General features: G+C 41.1%; 1 protein-coding gene across 1 annotated transcript; it reads left to right on the forward strand.

Moving 5' to 3' along the window:
* Nucleotides 1-1717: 1717 nt before the first annotated feature.
* Nucleotides 1718-19684, forward strand: LOC308321558 (inositol-trisphosphate 3-kinase A-like). The gene is made up of 8 exons (XM_080772502.1): nt 1718-1822; nt 3469-4941; nt 12286-12385; nt 12466-12679; nt 13203-13407; nt 14586-14687; nt 17253-17324; nt 17477-19684. Exons 2-8 carry the CDS (start codon nt 3811-3813, stop codon nt 17684-17686), a joined length of 2034 nt encoding a protein of 677 aa, XP_080628628.1. The 5' UTR covers nt 1718-1822; nt 3469-3810; the 3' UTR covers nt 17687-19684.
* The last annotated feature ends 44 nt before the right edge of the window (nt 19685-19728 follow it).

Here is a 19728-nt window from a genome sequence, read left to right on the forward strand (position 1 = left end):
AAGATAGGTTGAAAATACTTGAATGCTTAAAAGGATACCTGGCTAATAAGACAAATATGCCTTAAAGCATTACAACTAAAATAAATAAATAAATACCTTGAATAAATAAAGAATCTTTCACTCAATAGGAACTGCTCCTGTCGCAAGTTGATGATGTAATATGCCAATGTGTGGGTCAGCCCTATGGAATGTATGGAATGCACAAGCTAATAAAAAACAACTTAATACTTCGGCATCAAAGCAATATTTTAAATACTTTTTATTAGAATGTGCATTCCATATATTCATAGGGCTGGACCACACATGGACATATGACATCATCAACTTGTGACAGGAGCAGTTCCTATTGAGTGAAAGATTATCTTTTTATGAAAGAAATAAAATATTTAAGGTGGTTTTATTTATTTTATTTTATTTTAGTTTAAGGCGTATTTGTCTCATTAGCCAGGGATCCTTTTAAGACAAAGATGCATAGGCCTATGGCTATGAATACATTTGCACAGTGCACTTATCTTTCTTATGTAAACTATGTTGCTGCTGCTTTGTTTACAGCCACGGAAACATTTTGGAGTCAGAATAAAACTATTCGTTTAGAACTCGAATGTGTAGCAATCCAACAATCACGTCATAGTCTATCAATACAGGAACAAAAAAACAACAATAATAATTGTTTCAGATTAAAAGCATTTGTTTAGCCTAATAATTGTTCGGGGGATATGTCTGTTAATTCAAACTATCATCTGAAGGAACACAAAGGAAACCAACACATAAGTCTACGTGTTTTTAAAAGTACTTCCTCTTCAACTACATGCTTTCACCTTACTGTTAGTATTACTCAGACACACAGTAGCACAGCCACATCCCTTCCACACCCTTTACTTAAGGCACATCAGCACACACACACACACACACACACACACACACACGCACACACATGCCGGTACAGATAGTGAGAAGACAGAATAAAACACATCAAAATGCTTTTTAAAGGTAAGTTTAGTAATCTTGTTGTTAAAGCTCAAAATGGTGTCTTGGCTGGTTCCAAAGTCTCCATGAAGATGTCAAATAAGAAAGTGTTGCTTGAGCTTCTGATTTAAAAACAATTTGGTCTTAGTTTCAGTTATTTTCTGTATAACATTTTTAGTTGTGATATTCTAAAAAGAGATCTTAAACCCTTCTTTTCAGTTCCAGGGAATTTGATTAGTAATTCTTTATGAATGTTTAAGAAACAAACTGGTTACTGTGATCATGTTTGAGTTAATCTGGGAATTTTTTAATTTTCATCAATCAGAGTGTAGACTACATGCACGCACGCATATACGCACGCACGCACGCACGCACGCACGCACGCACACACACACACACACACACACACACACACACACACACACACACACACACACACACACACACACAATTTGGGGTCCACATTAGGGTCATGGTGTTCACATGCCACAGTTCTGCCATCATTCCTGTGTGATTCACTATGCCTCATACCTTATTTCTATTATATAAGAATAACATTGAGGGGTGTGTGCACAGACGATGACCAATATTTTCCATTGTTGTCTTTCCTGTTTCATTTCCTATCTGAACATTCTTTCCTGACAGTGGGGTTACTGTAGTGTGATCATACTGCAGCTGTCATTCTGACACACACAGTGGCTGACTGTATTTGTCTTATACTGTAGTGTGTAGGTCTATCTATTTCATGGAAAAACTATTTCATGTTTTGGGGTGTTTTGTTATTATGCCCACCAGGCCAAAGGGATATGATTTTAAAATTGGCGACACACTTTACATTTTGGCCTACTCTTCAACCGTATGTATACAGTTATGTACAATAAAGTTGTATTTTCCCCTGGATTCCTTGGATCATGATGCAACTCTTCTTATAGTCAATTTCTACCTAACTGGACTTTAGGCCATTCTTCCTTTTTGACAATGCACTCACACAACTATGCTACTCACACAAGTCACTACACATTATCTCTGGAATCATGATTGGCGTGATAAAATGCATCATACCGAATTATTTTTTATTTTATATTCTATTTTAGTGACTGTTGTTTAGTGTATTTCTTTAGTAGACTATTGTATAGTGTATTTATTTAGTAGACTATGGCAAGGCAGTTTAGTATTTGTTGCTTTCCACTTAATTATCAATTATCATGTATTTTTAGATGTAGCTACTTGTCTTTAAAGGTGATATAGGCAAGTTTTCAGCCAAAAATCAACATATTTATCTATCTATATTTGTGGCCTTATTCCCTCTATCTTCCCCTATATTTTGATGCTGAGCTGCTGCCCTGTAGACATACACTCTCCCTTTGTCTCCCTCTATGTGTTTGTATCTGTTTATATCCACTGTTGTTTATGTCGCGGGACGGAAGCGTCGTGTTGGGAGGAGGGTCTGTGTGGGGGGTGACGCGGAGTCTTAGCCAATTGCAGCGCGAGGCTGTGACTGTGTGTTCGTCTGTTCGACCCAGCAGTATTATAATGAAAACGCAATGCGATTTCATTGCAACTTGCAATGAAATCGCATTGGTGAAACTAAGATATGGGGATAATATTATACTTGCAATTTGCAAGTATAATATTATCCCCATATCTTAGTTTCACCATTGTTCATGTGAAATAGTATGTTTATGATGTAATATGTAAGCCTGTTGAAATTATGAGAATCGCTATGTATAGCGCATGGTTTGGTGGTCCGGCCGGCTTGAAGCTTGCATTCAACCCGTGCTCGCCAACGGTGACAAGCCGTCGCTGATCATCATAGCGATGAATAACCGTGGACAAAGTAGTTCACATGAACGATGCTGTAGTGGCTGGGGCATTTGAGGGGCAATATGTTTTATATGCACGATTACAAATGAAAGATAATTGAATTGAGAGCCAGTGAGTCTGCTCCACTACTTCCTACTTCCTCATTTGCGGGACTCGTCGTGTCAGTCTTGTGATATTGTGATTACACTACAGTTACCCTTAAAAAAACATGTCAACTCAATGTCATTGTTGTAACTATGATATCGATAGAAATTCATAATTTTTTAATGTCATATTTAGCCATACGAGCGCAATATCCATAGCGTCCCTCCCAGCAGCAACAACAACCCCATAGCCTGAAGTGACCTGGCTCAGCCAATAGAATGACGGGGGGAGGGGGGTGGAGCTAGATTTGAATTTGTTTGGAAACACTCGATCAATTCTGTGTACAAACACTGAAAACTTGCCTATATCACCTTTAACTAGGCCTGTTGTAAAATACAGGAATATACTGATGAAAATGCCCCAGGTCTACAAACACAAGAGGGCAGCATTCTGCCCGACTTTACCCCTTTGTACATTTTCAATCAAGTGAAGTTGTTTTGTTTTTTCGTCAGACATTTTGCTTGATTGTTCTCAAGTCACAGTTATTTATGCTGCTGCTGACAATATTCATATGGATTTATTTTGTTCCCTCAGGTATCCTTAAACATAGGCTACCGGTATTTGAAGAGGAAATGGTGCGCGGAAGTTATTATTTCACAATCTTTAAACAACAATTGGAACATGTGACTAACAGGGGATATTGACGTTTTTCCTCCGATGTGGAAAGCCTGGTGACGCGAGGTTACCCGAAAGGGGAGGCATCATAGGGGAGGCATACTTGAAAGTGTCGTTTTTCTCTTCGCAGATGAGTAATTAGCATAGGTAATTAGGGACCGAGGCTACTCGTTAATTCGGGTGGTACTAAATTGCTCCGCCGCCTCCACATCACAGTAGTTGAGGGTGTGTCTTGTCTTGTGCACTACTACGGCATGCGGGATGGGACAGACTTCGTCGAACACCACTGCTACTCCAGGCAAAACCAAATGGAAACCAGGCGCGACAGCCAAACGGCTTCGTATCCGTGGATATAAGAAGAAACGACGGGATGACCGGTTAAACAAGATTCTGATAAAATGTAAATTGCCGCAGGTAGAACTGCAACCTCAAGACAGCAACCTGGCTGAAGTAGCTTCTGTATCTGCTGATTCGGAAACACGCCAAGATCACGCCTGTCAGGGGCAGCGAACGTTGCTGGGCGATCGGGAGGGGTTGGAAATCGAAGGGGACCAAACGTGTATGGTTTTGGGAAACTCGAATGATCCACATAATTATGGGAATGTAGACGGCCACGGTGCAAAACAGTCCGATGCTGCTGCATCGTGTTTGGATACACTGCCCCTTGAAGTCAGCAGAACGACGGGCGGTGTGGTTCAGCTGTGTGTGGAGCCTAAATCTACCAGAGAAGACCATGCCTCGGAACCCTCAGCGACGGCCATGGAAGACCAGCCATTGGAAGCAAACATCCAGAGTAGTGTTGTCTCTGAAGTCAGCGCGTTACCAGAGATTTCTCTAGGTCCAGTTGGACGGAGCACCTCTGGCGAGGAGACTGAGTGGACTTTGGCATCGCTCAGATTTTGTGCGGGCAAACCTTTGTCCACGCACACAAAGAACGATACGGAGGCTGATATGACTAAATCGGACTGTAATACTGTTTCATGTGAACCCAAAGCTGCGATAAAGGACTCAGATCAGATCCACGTACTTAAAGTTAAGAGAGGCCAGTGTTTCCCTGGCACTATCCCTAAGCTTATCATAACTAGAGACACTAGCCCCAGTAGGTCACTGGGGACGCCAGAACCCCAGGCTACTGGATTGTGTATTAGTGGACAGTGCTTGGAACCCCATCCTGATGATGAGTCACCCTGCTCGGACAGTGGTTGTGGAGGGTCCCCTGCGCTGATGCGTTCTCCCCGAAAACTCTCCAACTCGTCCTCGGTGGGCCTGTCCTCTCATTCGTCATTTGAGGAATCCGAGGTCGAGGATGACTTCTTGACTGTGAGTGATCTCGAGTCCAGTATGTCCCCAGCCAGGTGTCAGGCTCTGGGCAGCCCAGACGATGGGACTGGGGTAAGTTAACATTTAAAATGTATTTTCACAAAACATGAAAACATTTTTAATTTCACCGTGCAAGTTCATTCATATTAGACATACGTGTGTGTGTGTGTGTGTGTGTGTGTGTGTGTGTGTGTAAATATAATAGGCCTATACACCCTAGAAAGCGCGTCTCCACATATATATAAATGGCTTTCAGGGCCAAAGTGCATATAGTCTCGATGCACTTAGCATATAGTCTACTCTAGCTCTCTGATCATTTTAAGGGCAGTGTTGTTTTTCAAGGAGTGGATCCATGTACTAAGGCCATGTACAAGTACTATCGTTTTTGTTGAAATGAAGACTATATATAATATATCCCGTTCTTTTTTTGTAGAACTTTTTTCCATAAACTTTTATTGCTATTTAAAGAACAACAATGTCCATCCATCCTACAACACACAGGTCCATCTATCATGAGGTCAATCTAGGGCCTTGACTTTTCTTGACAGCTTTCCGGACCTGAAACAAAATGTAAAGTTTTAGCGTGAGTCTGAGGCCTTTGATCTCGGTTTGGAACAGGATGTCTACTGAAAATAGACTCAGGGCATCAGAAGTGCTTTTCCTGGGAAAATTGTGAATCCTAAAAGTCACAAAGAATGGTGAGACTGGAATGTAATATAAGCAAAATCTCACTTATTTTATTCCCTGCACACTCTAGGTTGGCCTCAAAGTGGTCTTTATGACCAATCTGAAGGAGGGGATCAACAGATAAGATTATTATGACTAGTGTGAATGTCTGTTTCCAGAGACATGCACAAACATAAGCCTGAATTCAGCTGCATGAAGCATCATTCTCTTATTCTGTACTATAATAAAAAATATCCTACAAATCTTGTATTCCATGTTAACAGTTGAACCCCAGCAGCATACATATTCTGGGGGGAACGATAAGCCAAAAAATAGCCTATCTACAAGCTCACAACACGTCATGATGTTGTGAGCTTGTAGATCTAATATTGTTGTTGAAGAAATTTGGTGTAGATGGAAAAAAGTGGTCCAAGACAAGTACAGTGTCAACTGTACTTGTCCAGTCTAGAGGCTTTAAGACAAGTGGTTAAATACTTCATGCTAAATTATCATACACAAAAAAATCTAGAAAAAGGTATCTACTATCTCGCCAGGCTGGCGAGGTCTTTGCCTTCTGTGAGTCCTGTCAGCCTGGCGAGACAACTATATACACACGCATGCACACAGCCACACACACAGCTTCTATAACTTGATTATTATGATGACTATCATCAGCAGGATAGAGGACAATTTTAAATGCTTTAGTAGTCTGCAAATGTGATGACACTAACTTGTGGTTATGATAGTTTGATTAGTTATCCTAGTATAATGTGCATGTTTTTCCATCTATGGTTGTGAGAAGTGTGTCTGTAGCCATCCCAGCTCTACAGCAAACGAGGGTGTGTGCTGTTATTGAAATTGTGTAAGCTATGATGACATGTTTACATCACAGCCAAAACCAGTTACACACAAGTATGCTCGCTCACTGACGTGAAGAGATACTTGCTCCGTACTCCTCACACATGCATATTTAGACACATTATACACATACGCACTCTGATGACATCTTGCTTTTAGAATTGAGTTCAGTGTGCATGCGTTACATGGAAAAATGAGATGAAAGTCATAAACCATGGCAACATCTTTGACATGGTGTTCTTTTTTTCTCTTACTCTTTCACTCGCTCTCTGACAATATCAGCTCTGTCTGTCTCTGACAATTGAATGTTAGTAGATGTAAATGCCTGCAAATAACGGCTAGGCCTTCATTAACACATTTTAAATAACCCGCCCCCACACATACACACAGTCTAGTGAAAGCGTCATATTTTCTCCTGAAATACCTTGAGACATAGACAGTGGAACAAAAACAAAGGAAAATGTTGATAAGAGAAAATATGAAGCACAATAAACACGCAGAAGTTTGAACATGTGCCTTACAGAGGAACGTTTGATTTATGCTTGATAACTCGCATGATACACAATGCTAAGTGTTTCCCCCAACACTCATTATACAAATTCCCACACAGCGATCCCACACACTGACAATGGTGCGCACAAACAGAGCTTCTTATAAGTAGTCACAATCTAGGCTGCGAACAGGCTAGATATTTGCATTGCTTGAGCATTAAAGGGCCAAGTCAAAGCAAAGGCAATAATAATAATAATAATAATAATAAAAGCAACATCTGAGAAATGGCTCTACTGTGTGTAGATCTTAAAACACCTGAACAAATACAGCGTGTATTCATATTGTTTCCTCCTGTACAGTAGCTTATAATAGTTGCCTGACAGGTTTTCCTTACACACGCGCATACACACACACACACACACCTGCAGCCAGGTTGCATAATGAATAATGCAGAGGAATCTGTAAAATACACAAAAAGAACATTGGGAGGGTAGAGGACGAGTCACGTCTATTGGGATGGGTTAATAGCACAGTGTTTCTCCCCACCGTGGCAGTCAGGGCTAATTTCGACTCTGTCCCTAGAAATATTAGTTTTCCAGTTATTTTTGGAGAGCGGTTGTACAGTGAATTCTGTCTGAATTGTGGTGCACGGGGCTGAAGATGGTTATGAGATTAGATGCAGAAAGACAAGGAGATGTCTTTCCCCTGATTGAGTTTGTGAGATATTCAGTATTGGATAGCAGCCTGGTATATAGTAATTATCATTTATATGTTATTGTACAAAACAAACTAAACATAAATTCAGGCATTTACCAACTTCACAAGTGCAAGAGTAGACTGAATGGCATGCATTCTTGTCAGCAAATGACAGAATAAATATAAAGTACAGTCAGTGCTCTGCAAAGACAATAATTTAGTGTTTAAATTAAATTTGCATACCAATATAAAACCTAGCATCTTGTCTAAACGGCATGCTATGTATAAAATAACGGTATTAAGTAACATTTATTGTCAATCAAAAACCAAACTAAATAACAAAACAAAACACATACATGTGAATAATTAAAACGCATCTGTCAAAAAGGTGACAAGTAATGGACGAGCAACACAAAGTAGCCACAGAGCAGCAGGAGGATATTTGAGAAAGGAAAACGCAACTTGTTCAGGCAAGCAGCCAGGACATCTTCTGAGGGAGAAAACACCTGGAGGTAGATGAATAACATGAACACCAAACACCATGGAGATATCAGATACTGAGAAAGTGGAGTAGAGGCAGAAGGAAGAGGGGAGTGACAGGATGTCGAAATAGGAGAAATGGTGAATGCACTGCACAGCAAAATGGGTCAGTTTTTACACGCTCAAGTGAAATTCACACTCAGGATTTTACTGTGGGAATGGGAAGGTCTGGAATGGGGAGGTATGTCGGTGTGAAAATGAGAGATTAGTGTTACCTCATAGTAGAGCAGGATTATTTACAAGGCTCTGTAAGCTGCAGACAGAATGACTAAATGGCTAAAATAACAGAAATAAGAGCGAAGAATTAGCCCAGAAATAATGCTATGCTATAGGTTAAAGAAGTGAATGGAATGGATAAATGTTGACAAGCTGGTGGGAAGGCAGGGCATCAGTGGATGCAGCTGGTGGGACTTGCCTGGGGGGACGCTATGCTAAAGGTGCAGACTATGTTTTGCTGGCTGCACTCTCACTTTGGTTCCGTTGCGGTGCCTGCCTTTGTCAGCGCCTGTTTCTTTCTCCACTACTGTTCTGTTTGCCAGGTAAGGTTTTTTGAATCTGAGGAGTTGTCTCATTCTGTAGAAGAGTAATAAACATAAAAATATAAATTAAACAATATGGTACTTCCATGTCTTGACTGTAATTTGACATGCTTGCCTTGCATAGGGAAAGAGAAGTCTAGATCGTCTCAAGTTAAAGCCAAATTTGTTTATTCAAATATAATCTGATTCTCAATTAAATAGATGGCATATGCTTGTCTCTGTTGATTTTGTTATATAATATCTAAGCTATTTGCATGACCATCTGTTACTATATGCAGTCACACATGTTCTCTATCTAGGTTAAGAATAAGAAGCCAGTAAGCCTCCCACTAGGACTTATGACGTTGGCTACTGTATGGACTAAAAGGCTATGACTTAACGGCTGTAGTCAAGCTTGTTTTGCTTGTGTGGATCCTGGGGGTTGTATTCTTGATTAAATTACCTAAATAATGTTCTGAATTTCAGAGTGCTTGGTTGAATTTGATGCAAGTCAACAGTCTGTCTCGAGAGACTAGGTTGAAGTTTGTTCCTTGCAGTCTGCAATCCTTGAATCGTGTGTGTGTGTGTGTGTGTGTGTGTGTGTGTGTGTGTGTGTGTGTGTGTGTGTGTGTGTGTGTGTGTGTGTGTGTGTGTGTGTGTGTGTCAATAACAAGTACCAGACACATTCCAACTAAGCTCTTATAGAGAAGACAGCTCTAAAGTAATTAGGAAAGATGAGAGAGTGGCAGGAGTGCAAACGACAGGAGGCTACTGGTTTGACATTGCCGATACAAGACCCACAGGGATCAGTCAATCTGTGCAGTTGGTCTGTTTCTATGACCATACTGCGTAGAGAGGATGGATGGCTTGGAGGATTTAGTGGAAGGAAGAAAATAGCAAAATAGTCTTAACGGTCAAACAGGAGAGCCTAGCTTGAAACACAACTACCGGTATGAATATAAGAATCGGGGTCATGTCACCGGCTATTGTTTGATAAGCCCTCTAGTAAAAGTGGAGAGGAAGGCAGAGAAATGGGAGATGGGTTAAGTTTGCCTGTACGGGAACGGGAGTCTAATATGTTAGAGTGGAGAGGTAATATGCAGCTACATCCGGCCCCACAGAGAAACGCATTGAACTGTCAGCTCAAAGCAATTAGCGAGAAAAGATGAAAGCATCTGGATAAGAGACCGCTAACCTAGAAGAGGCAGGAGAATGAGCTTTCCATGTTGTCTTTCTCTTCTTTCAACCCACTAAACTTACATCTGTCACTAAGGGCTACTCTTAAATAAGGAACGAAAAGAAAGAGAGTAACTGTACTGAAATGGAAAAAGGCAGGGGGTATTATCCCTCTTTTAAGACCTTTTCTTTTGACATTAAGAAAAGGCGCTGTCATTTGACATTTTGCTTAACAAAAAAAAGGATTCAGTCGATTTTTGATCAGTCGATCTTGTTCAACAAAGTATATTTGGCTTTACAGCTTCATACGATAATAATGGACTACATTACCTACTTCTGACTGAGGCAAGTCAGAGCTCATATTACAGTGACCTACAGTGAGAAACTTGTGTATCTCCCCTCCCCTATAGAAAATGAAACATTCCCAAAGTCTTGGAAATGCCATGTTTTTAGTTAGTTCGTTTTTTCAGGATATTGAGTTAGCTGCTGTTAAAATGAATAATGTCAAAACAAGTTCATTACAAATGCCCTAAGAAATAGTCATAGCCATAGCCCTGGGACTTTTGAACCAGTCTTTCAAAGTGACTTTTGAATTATTGCACCTGTCAAGAATTGGTCATAAAACATTGCTTTATGTAATCGCCATAAGCGGTGGGGAGTGAGGGGAGTAGTGAGGAAAAAAGGTGTACAAAGTTTAAACCTACAGTATGCCATTGACATTATGTACTGTACTTCTGAGTGTGTTGTTGTTCTGATGTGGTCTTGACTCTTGTGCTCTGAAGTGAGTGGTTGTAGACTGTAGAGGTTATGTTTGTGTTAATCTGATAGAGATTCAAGGTTCAAGTCTCTTGTGTCTACTTTCTAGTGCTCCCTTCCTCTGCTGTCTGTGTTTCTATTCTACACAAACATTGTCTTCTATCGGCTACACTGGATTGGTTAGCTGTATTTGATAACCTATGGCCTACTTGACAGAAATGACAGAAATGCCATATTTGTAACCTTTTTTTGAGGGGTGCTATCCCCTCCTATATACAGCTTTAATGTTTATGTTCTGTACAAACTTAAAAATGCCATTGACAATGAACGGAGAACTAATGTTTGTGTTGTCTGAACAAACAAATTGTCGGACCCTGAAGGGAGAATATGTGTCTGAGCAAATTGGCATATGTATGTCGGTGGGAACCCTTTGCCAATAAGGGACCACCGATCTTGAAGATTAGAGCGCCCCTCACTTCACGCGGGTGTGATTTATTTGTTGAGAGGAGTGTGCAGTGAAGTATAAATTGGCTTCAAGTTCAACCCCACCCATCAGAGCATGTTAGGGGCCTTTCTATCATAGCTTTATTGTAAATGTAAAAGTATGTCAGTCATCAAAATCACTGCTACCCCGCCCCCACCCCCCCCCAAAAAGAAAAGATAATGAATGAGCACTTGAACACACTTAATGATGTTGATACACTGACATCTTTTGAAAAATAATTGCCTGAATTCATAGCTGGCAAACCTTCCTTTGTGTATACATTCCAATGTGGACTGTTTTTTATTGTGACAGAATTTCAGCGTTGCAGCTGTGGAAATAACGTACAGAATTTGTAGAGAAGCAAGTTAGATCACAGCTCCCACAATTCCCTGTTACTGTCTTACATTTTATTACATTATGATAGCTTTTCTTCGTTCTCTCTAGTCTGTTGTCTACTGAAGTATTTATTTAATGGTATTTGTACATTGTACCCACATCTCTTCCTTATCTGATTAAACACCTACCCTGGACTCACTATCCTTGTTTGAATCCCCCCCCCCCCCAACACACACACATTCTAATCGATGTCATGTGTTCTTTTTCATTGCTTGCGTCAAAGCCCCTGTTGCATGCTGACCTTGCCCTCGTGTTTCTTCACAGAGATAGCTATATTGCATGTACAGTATTGTACACAGTCACACACATACAGACAGTGGGGATTCTGCTTTATGACGCCCACAGTGGCAGCCTTGGTAAATGTTTCATGAATGAGCCACTGGTCCCGTATGCTGTGTACCTGGCCTTGGTGGCAGCGGGAGGATTGTGACACACACACACACACACACACACACACACACACACACACACACACACACACACACACACACACACACGCGTGTGTGTGCACAAGGAATAATCAATTGTTTTCTCTGCAAAAATCTCTAGACCCATTTTGCTGTGTGTTTATACTTTGTGTACTTTTGTAATTTTAACTGCGATAACTCACTACACTGTATCAAATCACAACAAACGGTTATAAAACTTCCTAACTCAGTGTCTGACAATCAGTGCAGTGCAATTTGTTGGTCAAACGTCAAGGTCGGTGATGACGTGCATTGTTCTGTGCTACATGGCTCAACTATGCATACCTCTATTCTAGGTTGTGAATTTTTGTGTTGCTATTTCCTACATGGTTACCTTTGTTTCATGATTTTTCATTTTGTTTTACAGAACAAGTCCTGGCAGAGGCTGAAGACCATGGTTCACTGGTCCCCATTCATCGTCTTCTCCAAGAAGCATTATCCATGGGTGCAGCTAGCTGGCCATGCAGGTATAGACATGCACCTGTAGAGGCACACTTATCTTGCTCTCTATCTTGCCCTCACTCATGTTTCCATTCACCTCTCTTAGGTAACTTCCAGGCTGGGGAGGATGGTCGTTTGCTGAAGCTCTACTGTGAGTGTGAGCAGCAGTGCCTACAGAAACTAATGGAAGACGCACTGCGTCCCTATGTGCCTGGGTATTATGGTGTAATACAAAGGGGAGAGCAGGACTATAACCTTATGGATGACCTGCTGGCTGATTTTGACTCTCCCTCCATCATGGACTGTAAGATGGGCAGCAGGTGAGCCTTGGCCTCGGAAACCCAGAGGGGACTACGTTCGTAATCACAAGCCACAATCAAGCATTTATCAAGACTTACTATAGACAAATTCAGAAACGGGTCTCATGGTCGCAGCTTACGTATTTCCTGTAGGCGGACTCGACATAGCAGCTATGTCGAGTCCGCCTACAGGAAATACGTAAGCTGCGACCATGAGACCCGTTTCTGCATTCGTCTATAGAGGGTATGTGTGTGACATCATGATCAAACCCGGAGGACGGAGGTTATGCAGAAACGCCTACTGAGTGGCAAAAAACGACTTTCTGGCCATAACAGCCCTTACATCCAAATAGAAAAGTTGTATTTGATTGCGTTAAACAACATTAAACTCACTTTGACACTCTTATTTGCCATTCACTTTATGCATGTGCATACCCTCTATTGAGGCTACAAAAAGTACACCCACAAACGCAAGCTTTCACCCACTTTAACCTCTCATCAATCCAACTCTCTGCCTAAGCTCTTCACTTCTGTTTCCTACCAGGACATACCTGGAGGAAGAGCTCAGCAAAGCCAGGGAGCGTCCACGCCTGCGGAAAGATATGTATGAGAAGATGGTAGCAGTGGATGCTGGGGCCCCCACAGAGGAGGAGAGGGCACAGCAGGGGGTCATCAAACCCAGATACATGCAGTGGAGAGAGACACTCAGTTCCACAGCCACCATGGGCTTCCGTATTGAAGGCATCAAGGTTAGAATCCACCCTGGGATCATTCTAGCCTAAGGCCAGCACTCTGAACATTCCTGGCTGTAGTGGTGAATAAACAGAATTATGGGTTGCCACTAGAAGTAAACCAAATATTGGGAATAAATATTTATCAGTAGATTTGTATGGTGGTGATTCAGTCACTGGATTGGAATGAGCAAACAACTGGCCTATTATTAACTTGTCTAAATCAGCTGTCAGGCATTATTTGTACTTTCAAAACATTTCCAAGCCGGCCTGGGCCGCGGCTGAGACACCAAGGCCGGTAATCCAGCCCGACGGCGTGTCGCTGGTTCGAGTCCCGTGTCCGTCAGCCTTTGCCACATGTCTTCCCCCCCATCTCTCTCCCCTTCCCTGTCTACTGTACCCTATCAAAAAAGGCAAAAGGCAGTCACATTGGATTATTTAGTCAGCATTGGAATATTTATTGTTGACAGACACGTTTCAGCTGCCAGTCGTTTGCACCTCATATCAGATATTATGGAAATCATTGCTATGTTAATGTGTCTGTCACAGTATCCTTAAGTTTGTAATTGTGTTTATTAATATTATGTAATATATTATTAGGATTTTATGTAGTACTTCCAGACAGGAATAGTGTTGCACAATTGGGGCACTGGAAAGTAATAATTCCAGTATTTCAAGTGTGGCCAGAACTTTAAAGCTATACTACCGGTATGTAACCTTTTAAAGTGATTAAACAAACGGGTGGATGTATTTGGTCTCTGCTCTTCTATTGGGACATTTAGGACATTTTCACAAGTAGTACTGCCTGAAGGTCAAAATAAAATATCTTCTCTAAGCAAGCAGGCAAGCTCAGTGGAAAAATATTCTGCACTTGCACAGAGTCCCGGGTTTGATTCCGGGGTGGAACAGGAAAGTTACAGAGGGTAGCTGGGAGTGTGTACAACTGTAGTTTAGATACCTGACTCTGTGAGCTAATGGTTGTAAGATGGTTTTATTGATTTGCATAACAATTTACATGCTGATGGAAAAAACAGAGGGCAGAAAGTTGCATCATGGTGTGTGCATTTTACTATCCAAACAATTTGGATCAGATGAGTGGTTTTCAAATTTTGGGGCCAATGGCCAAGTCAAAATCTTAAGACACCATTTGGGAAGTAGATGAGAGATCTCATCTGAAATGTTTTCCTGTTTTGCAGAAAGCAGATGGAACTTGCAACACCAATTTCAAGAAGACAAAGCACAGAGAGCAGGTCATGCAGGCCTTCGAGGACTTTGTGGATAGGAATGTTCACATCCTGGTATGTGTCCCCAGTTCAGTGGCTAATCAACATTTCATCTTTTATTTCATCATTATACATTTTATACTTTGTCATATGTCAGTGTAGTAGAAACAGAAAAATAGCCAATCTATAAGCTCAACATGTTGCTTGTAGATTTTCTTTTTTGGCTTGCGACTAAATGACAAAATTGGATCCAATGAAACACGGGTTGTTTTTTTAGTAACACGCATCCCATGTCTATAATGCATTATAAACATTCTTATAAGGTATAACATTTGGAACTGGAGCACCATCAAGTTGAAACTGATGAAAGGGTTCTTTCTCCTGATTATATGAAATTGGCAACCCACCTGAAAATGTATTTTGTTTTTATGAAATGGCTGGAGAGACGGGGAAACCCAAGTGCTTGGGTAGAGCAGTGGTAAAGTAGCTGCCCACCACCACGGAGGCCGTGGGTTCAAATTCACTGTGGTGTATTTTGCTTTGTCGAGTGTTTACACAAACACAATTGGCCCGTGTTTGGGGGAGGGAAGCCTGGTGAGATGGGAGTAGTAGGACGAAGGCTCTGCGTCCTCCCGGTGGGGGCTCCTCACTGGTAGGTAAGTCGGTAGGATACATTAGTGACAACACAGAAATGTGTGTAGGGAGGAACCAATTGGCATACTACTACATACTACTAGAAATAATATAAGTCCATCCAGAAGGTGAATGTATATCTTAGAAGTGTATTCAGAATAACGGCAACAAGCAAACAGCATCTCTCAGTCTAGCAGGCCTGCATCTCTCAGTATTCTCTCCCTCAGCACATCTCTCTTGTGTCTCCTCCCCACCAGTCCTCCAGAGCTTCTGACCAGTCCCCTCTTATACTCACGAGTCCAGAAACGGGTCCATAGATAAACATGACCGTCACAAAGAGTACAATATACAATACAGATGTTCTGACTGTCTTGGCTGTTGCCACCCTTCTGAGTCAGGAACTCCCTAGCCATACCTGCTGGGCCAGGCCCAGCAGGGTCTCCTAACAAACAATAGGTGTGACATGGTCTTTTACACACAGGGTGATCTTGATAAAATAATTGATTGGATCAAGACAAGGTGTTGTTGCTCACAGACTCGACAGACAGAACAGCATGGAACAATACAAACAATATACTATATACCGGTAGATTAAAGGTGATATAGGCAAGTTTTCAGTGTTTGTACACAGAATTGATCGAGTGTTTCCAAACAAATTCAAATCTAGCTCCACCCCCCTCCCCCCGTCATTCTATTGGCTGAGCCAGGTCACTTCAGGCTATGGGGTTGTTGTTGCTGCTGGGAGGGACGCTATGGATATTGCGCTCGTATGGCTAAATATGACATTAAAAAATTATGAATTTCTATCGATATCATAGTTACAACAATGACATTGAGTTGACATGTTTTTTTAAGGGTAACTGTAGTGTAATCACAATATCACAAGACTGACACGACGAGTCCCGCAAATGAGGAAGTAGGAAGTAGTGGAGCAGACTCACTGGCTCTCAATTCAATTATCTTTCATTTGTAATCGTGCATATAAAACATATTGCCCCTCAAATGCCCCAGCCACTACAGCATCGTTCATGTGAACTACTTTGTCCACGGTTATTCATCGCTATGATGATCAGCGACGGCTTGTCACCGTTGGCGAGCACGGGTTGAATGCAAGCTTCAAGCCGGCCGGACCACCAAACCATGCGCTATACATAGCGATTCTCATAATTTCAACAGGCTTACATATTACATCATAAACATACTATTTCACATGAACAATGGTGAAACTAAGATATGGGGATAATATTATACTTGCAAATTGCAAGTATAATATTATCCCCATATCTTAGTTTCACCAATGCGATTTCATTGCAAGTTGCAATGAAATCGCATTGCGTTTTCATTATAATACTGCTGGGTCGAACAGACGAACACACAGTCACAGCCTCGCGCTGCAATTGGCTAAGACTCCGCGTCACCCCCCACACAGACCCTCCTCCCAACACGACGCTTCCGTCCCGCGACATAAACAACAGTGGATATAAACAGATACAAACACATAGAGGGAGACAAAGGGAGAGTGTATGTCTACAGGGCAGCAGCTCAGCATCAAAATATAGGGGAAGATAGAGGGAATAAGGCCACAAATATAGATAGATAAATATGTTGATTTTTGGCTGAAAACTTGCCTATATCACCTTTAAAGTCTTCATATCTCCCACAACAATACTGACTAAATTGGGGAGAAAATTCTGTAAAAAGAAAAAGAAGAAAAAAACTGAACATTTCCTTATGGTAATGGTTCCATTACTGTTCTGACAGCAGCAAAGGTCAAACTCATACTGAGACATGTTCACATAATTGTGAAGTTTGCTAATTCCATGTCAACAGCTGAAGAACGGCCTATGTACCCTAGAGGAACTAAGGCCTTACGTAAAGTTTGACTGTTCCGATACATTTGTAGTGAAGTCGGAGTTAACTCAAGCTACTGTAGAATATGTAAAAAATGTATGAAAGAAGCTTATCCTTTTTTCCAGTTTTAAGTCTGTCCTCTTCTTTAACCCTTAGAAACTGTACCTGCAGCGTTTGGAAAAACTTCGCTCTGTACTGGAAACATCACCCTTCTTCAGAACACATGAGGTGAAGCGATAACACACATACACATGCATGCATACACAAACGACTATGTTGCCGTCAATTCTTAGCCTTGACAAACCTGTTGGTCAAGTTGAAATTGCATTACATAATTGAACGGTGAACACACCTAAACTCACTCATCAGTTTTTTCATAGGTCGTGGGTAGCTCTCTGCTCTTCGTACATGACGCCTCTGGACAGGCCCGGGTGTGGATGATTGATTTTGGGAAGACTGTTCCCCTGCCTGCCCCTCTCACACTGAACCACAGGACTCCCTGGGTGGAGGGCAACAGGGAGGATGGCTACCTCTGGGGGCTAGACAACCTCATAGAGATCTTCAATAATATGCTGCCCCATACACCCTGACAGGGAGGAAGAGGGCCATGAAAAGTCAAACCTACTGTACAAGATACATAACGGACAAGGCAGAAGACATGGAGGCAACAGATGAACCAATGTCCTGATGGTGGAAGCCTTGAAGGATGGAGAGGAGGAACCTCTCAGAATTCATGGGAACACGCAGAGAGCAGAAGTTGAGACTGATGGATGGACAAATTATGCAAAGAGAGAGCAAAGGATGTTGGACCTCTGATTAAGATCAATCATTGCTTTGACAGTCATTTCCAGAGACATGCACATGAGCACAGTTCCTCTGTCTCGTCGCCATCTCCCTCTATTGGTCAGAGATGAACAGTGAACTTGATTCCGTCTTTAAGCGAAAAAACGAACTTTTTAAGTGGCCTTTGCAGAATAATTGAATGGGAGATATGTTTTAACCAGTATGGGTAATGTACTGTACAAGTACCTACACAGCAACACTAAACCACTGGTTAAGTTGTCTGTAAAGCTAACCCAGTGTGTATGGTCTCTCTGTAAATAGTTTTATTTATCATTTTGCCTTGATGCAGCCTCCTCGTCGTCTTTTAACTTTTTTCTGTACCTAATTTCTGTAATGGGAGATTCTTTTTTTGGGGGGGGGAATTCTTTTTTTTATACCATTCCAATGTCGTGGACATGTTTCCCCCCCCCCCCTCTACTAGTTCACAGCAAGAATGAATTGATAAACATTTATCCCCAAAGATGAATTTACGTTAAACTGGAAACTGAGGTTGTTTCTTGACTGGGTCGTGGACTTGTGGTCTCCTTATGCAGAGAAGGTATTTGAAATACAAGAATAATGTTTCTTTATCTTTCATGTTATTGTGTACAGAATGCAGCTTGTGAGCGATGCCTAATGTATCTGGAATGTATTGCACTAAGGAGCCTCTATCCACTGAACAAAACAAGCTCTGCCTGCGTGTCTTAAAATGGGTTGCAGTATTCCTGGATTCACTGGTAGACGGTAACAAAAGTTGAATCGGGAATGATTTTATATGATTCTGATTAACCAATACTTTTATATTTACCAATGCCTGATAAACGTGACAGTAAATCAAACCACTTAAGCCCTATAGTAGTTCACTGGATTCCGAAGGACGTTATACTAGGCCTCCTCCTGTTTTTGGTCTACACTAAATATCTTTGCCTAAAATAGCCAATCTGAAAGTTCACCAAACGAAAAGGAGAATTTAAGTAACTTATCACTTGGCCATCCTAAACGACAAACTGGAAAACTTAAATGTGTTTCATATCTTAATAGTGTTTCCTCCTCATAGATGGTGTTTCGTGTCTTAATAGTGTTTCCTTTAATAGCTGATTGATACACCCTTCCCTTTTTATTAATAGGACGTACTCGCATATAAATTCTATTTGGCCTCTTTAACTCTCATACATGGAAAAGACTAGTTGTTTACAAATTACATGAGAATATGACCACCAACACTTTTGATAATTTCATTATCAAATTAAAGTCCATTCAAATATGAAGTGAAAGCACATGACTGTCAGTCTATCCATGTCAGTCAACATTCCAGTTTCAATCTTCCTGTCCTTTCAACAGTGTTCATCAGGAACTGTAGTCTGTGTGCAAGTAGAAACTGCTGTGAAAAGATTAGGGCTCTAAAAAAAGAGTGCAAATGTCACTCACACCATGTAAAAGGTATTATTTATCTGGAATTGTTTGGTTTCCTGGGAAATGCACACATTCTAGAAGAAAAGAACATTGTAGTGTTTACAAAGTATTATATTTCTTAACCATGTATGCTATATTTTTAATATAACTAACAAATGATCAGTTTTCAAGCTGCTCTTTGTGTTTGAGAACTGGATTGTGTGGTATGGGGAAGTAATTTTATGTAACCATAATGTGCTGTTTTTAAATAGCAGTACATTTTAAAGTGACAAAACAAACTTGTGAAAACTGTCCTATCCATGCATTTTCTAGAACTGATTGCAATAAACTGGAATTAGGAGCTTTTGAATGTTTACTATTCTGATGTCCAATTTTTCCTCACAAGTTACAACACCAT

The sequence above is a fragment of the Protomyctophum bolini genome (assembly GCF_963924005.1).
Source record: "Protomyctophum bolini genome assembly, chromosome: 9".
Lineage (NCBI taxonomy): Eukaryota > Metazoa > Chordata > Actinopteri > Myctophiformes > Myctophidae > Protomyctophum > Protomyctophum bolini.

Excerpts from the sequence above, each read along its gene's own strand:
- LOC308321558 (XM_080772502.1), top strand. The coding sequence starts at position 3,811 with ATGGGACAGACTTCGTCGAACACCACTGCTACTCCAGGCAAAACCAAA. Across the intron at positions 12,680-13,202 it reads GACTGTAAGATGGGCAGCAG|GACATACCTGGAGGAAGAGC; the intron begins GTGAGCCTTGGC and ends GTTTCCTACCAG. Across the intron at positions 13,408-14,585 it reads TCCGTATTGAAGGCATCAAG|AAAGCAGATGGAACTTGCAA; the intron begins GTTAGAATCCAC and ends CCTGTTTTGCAG.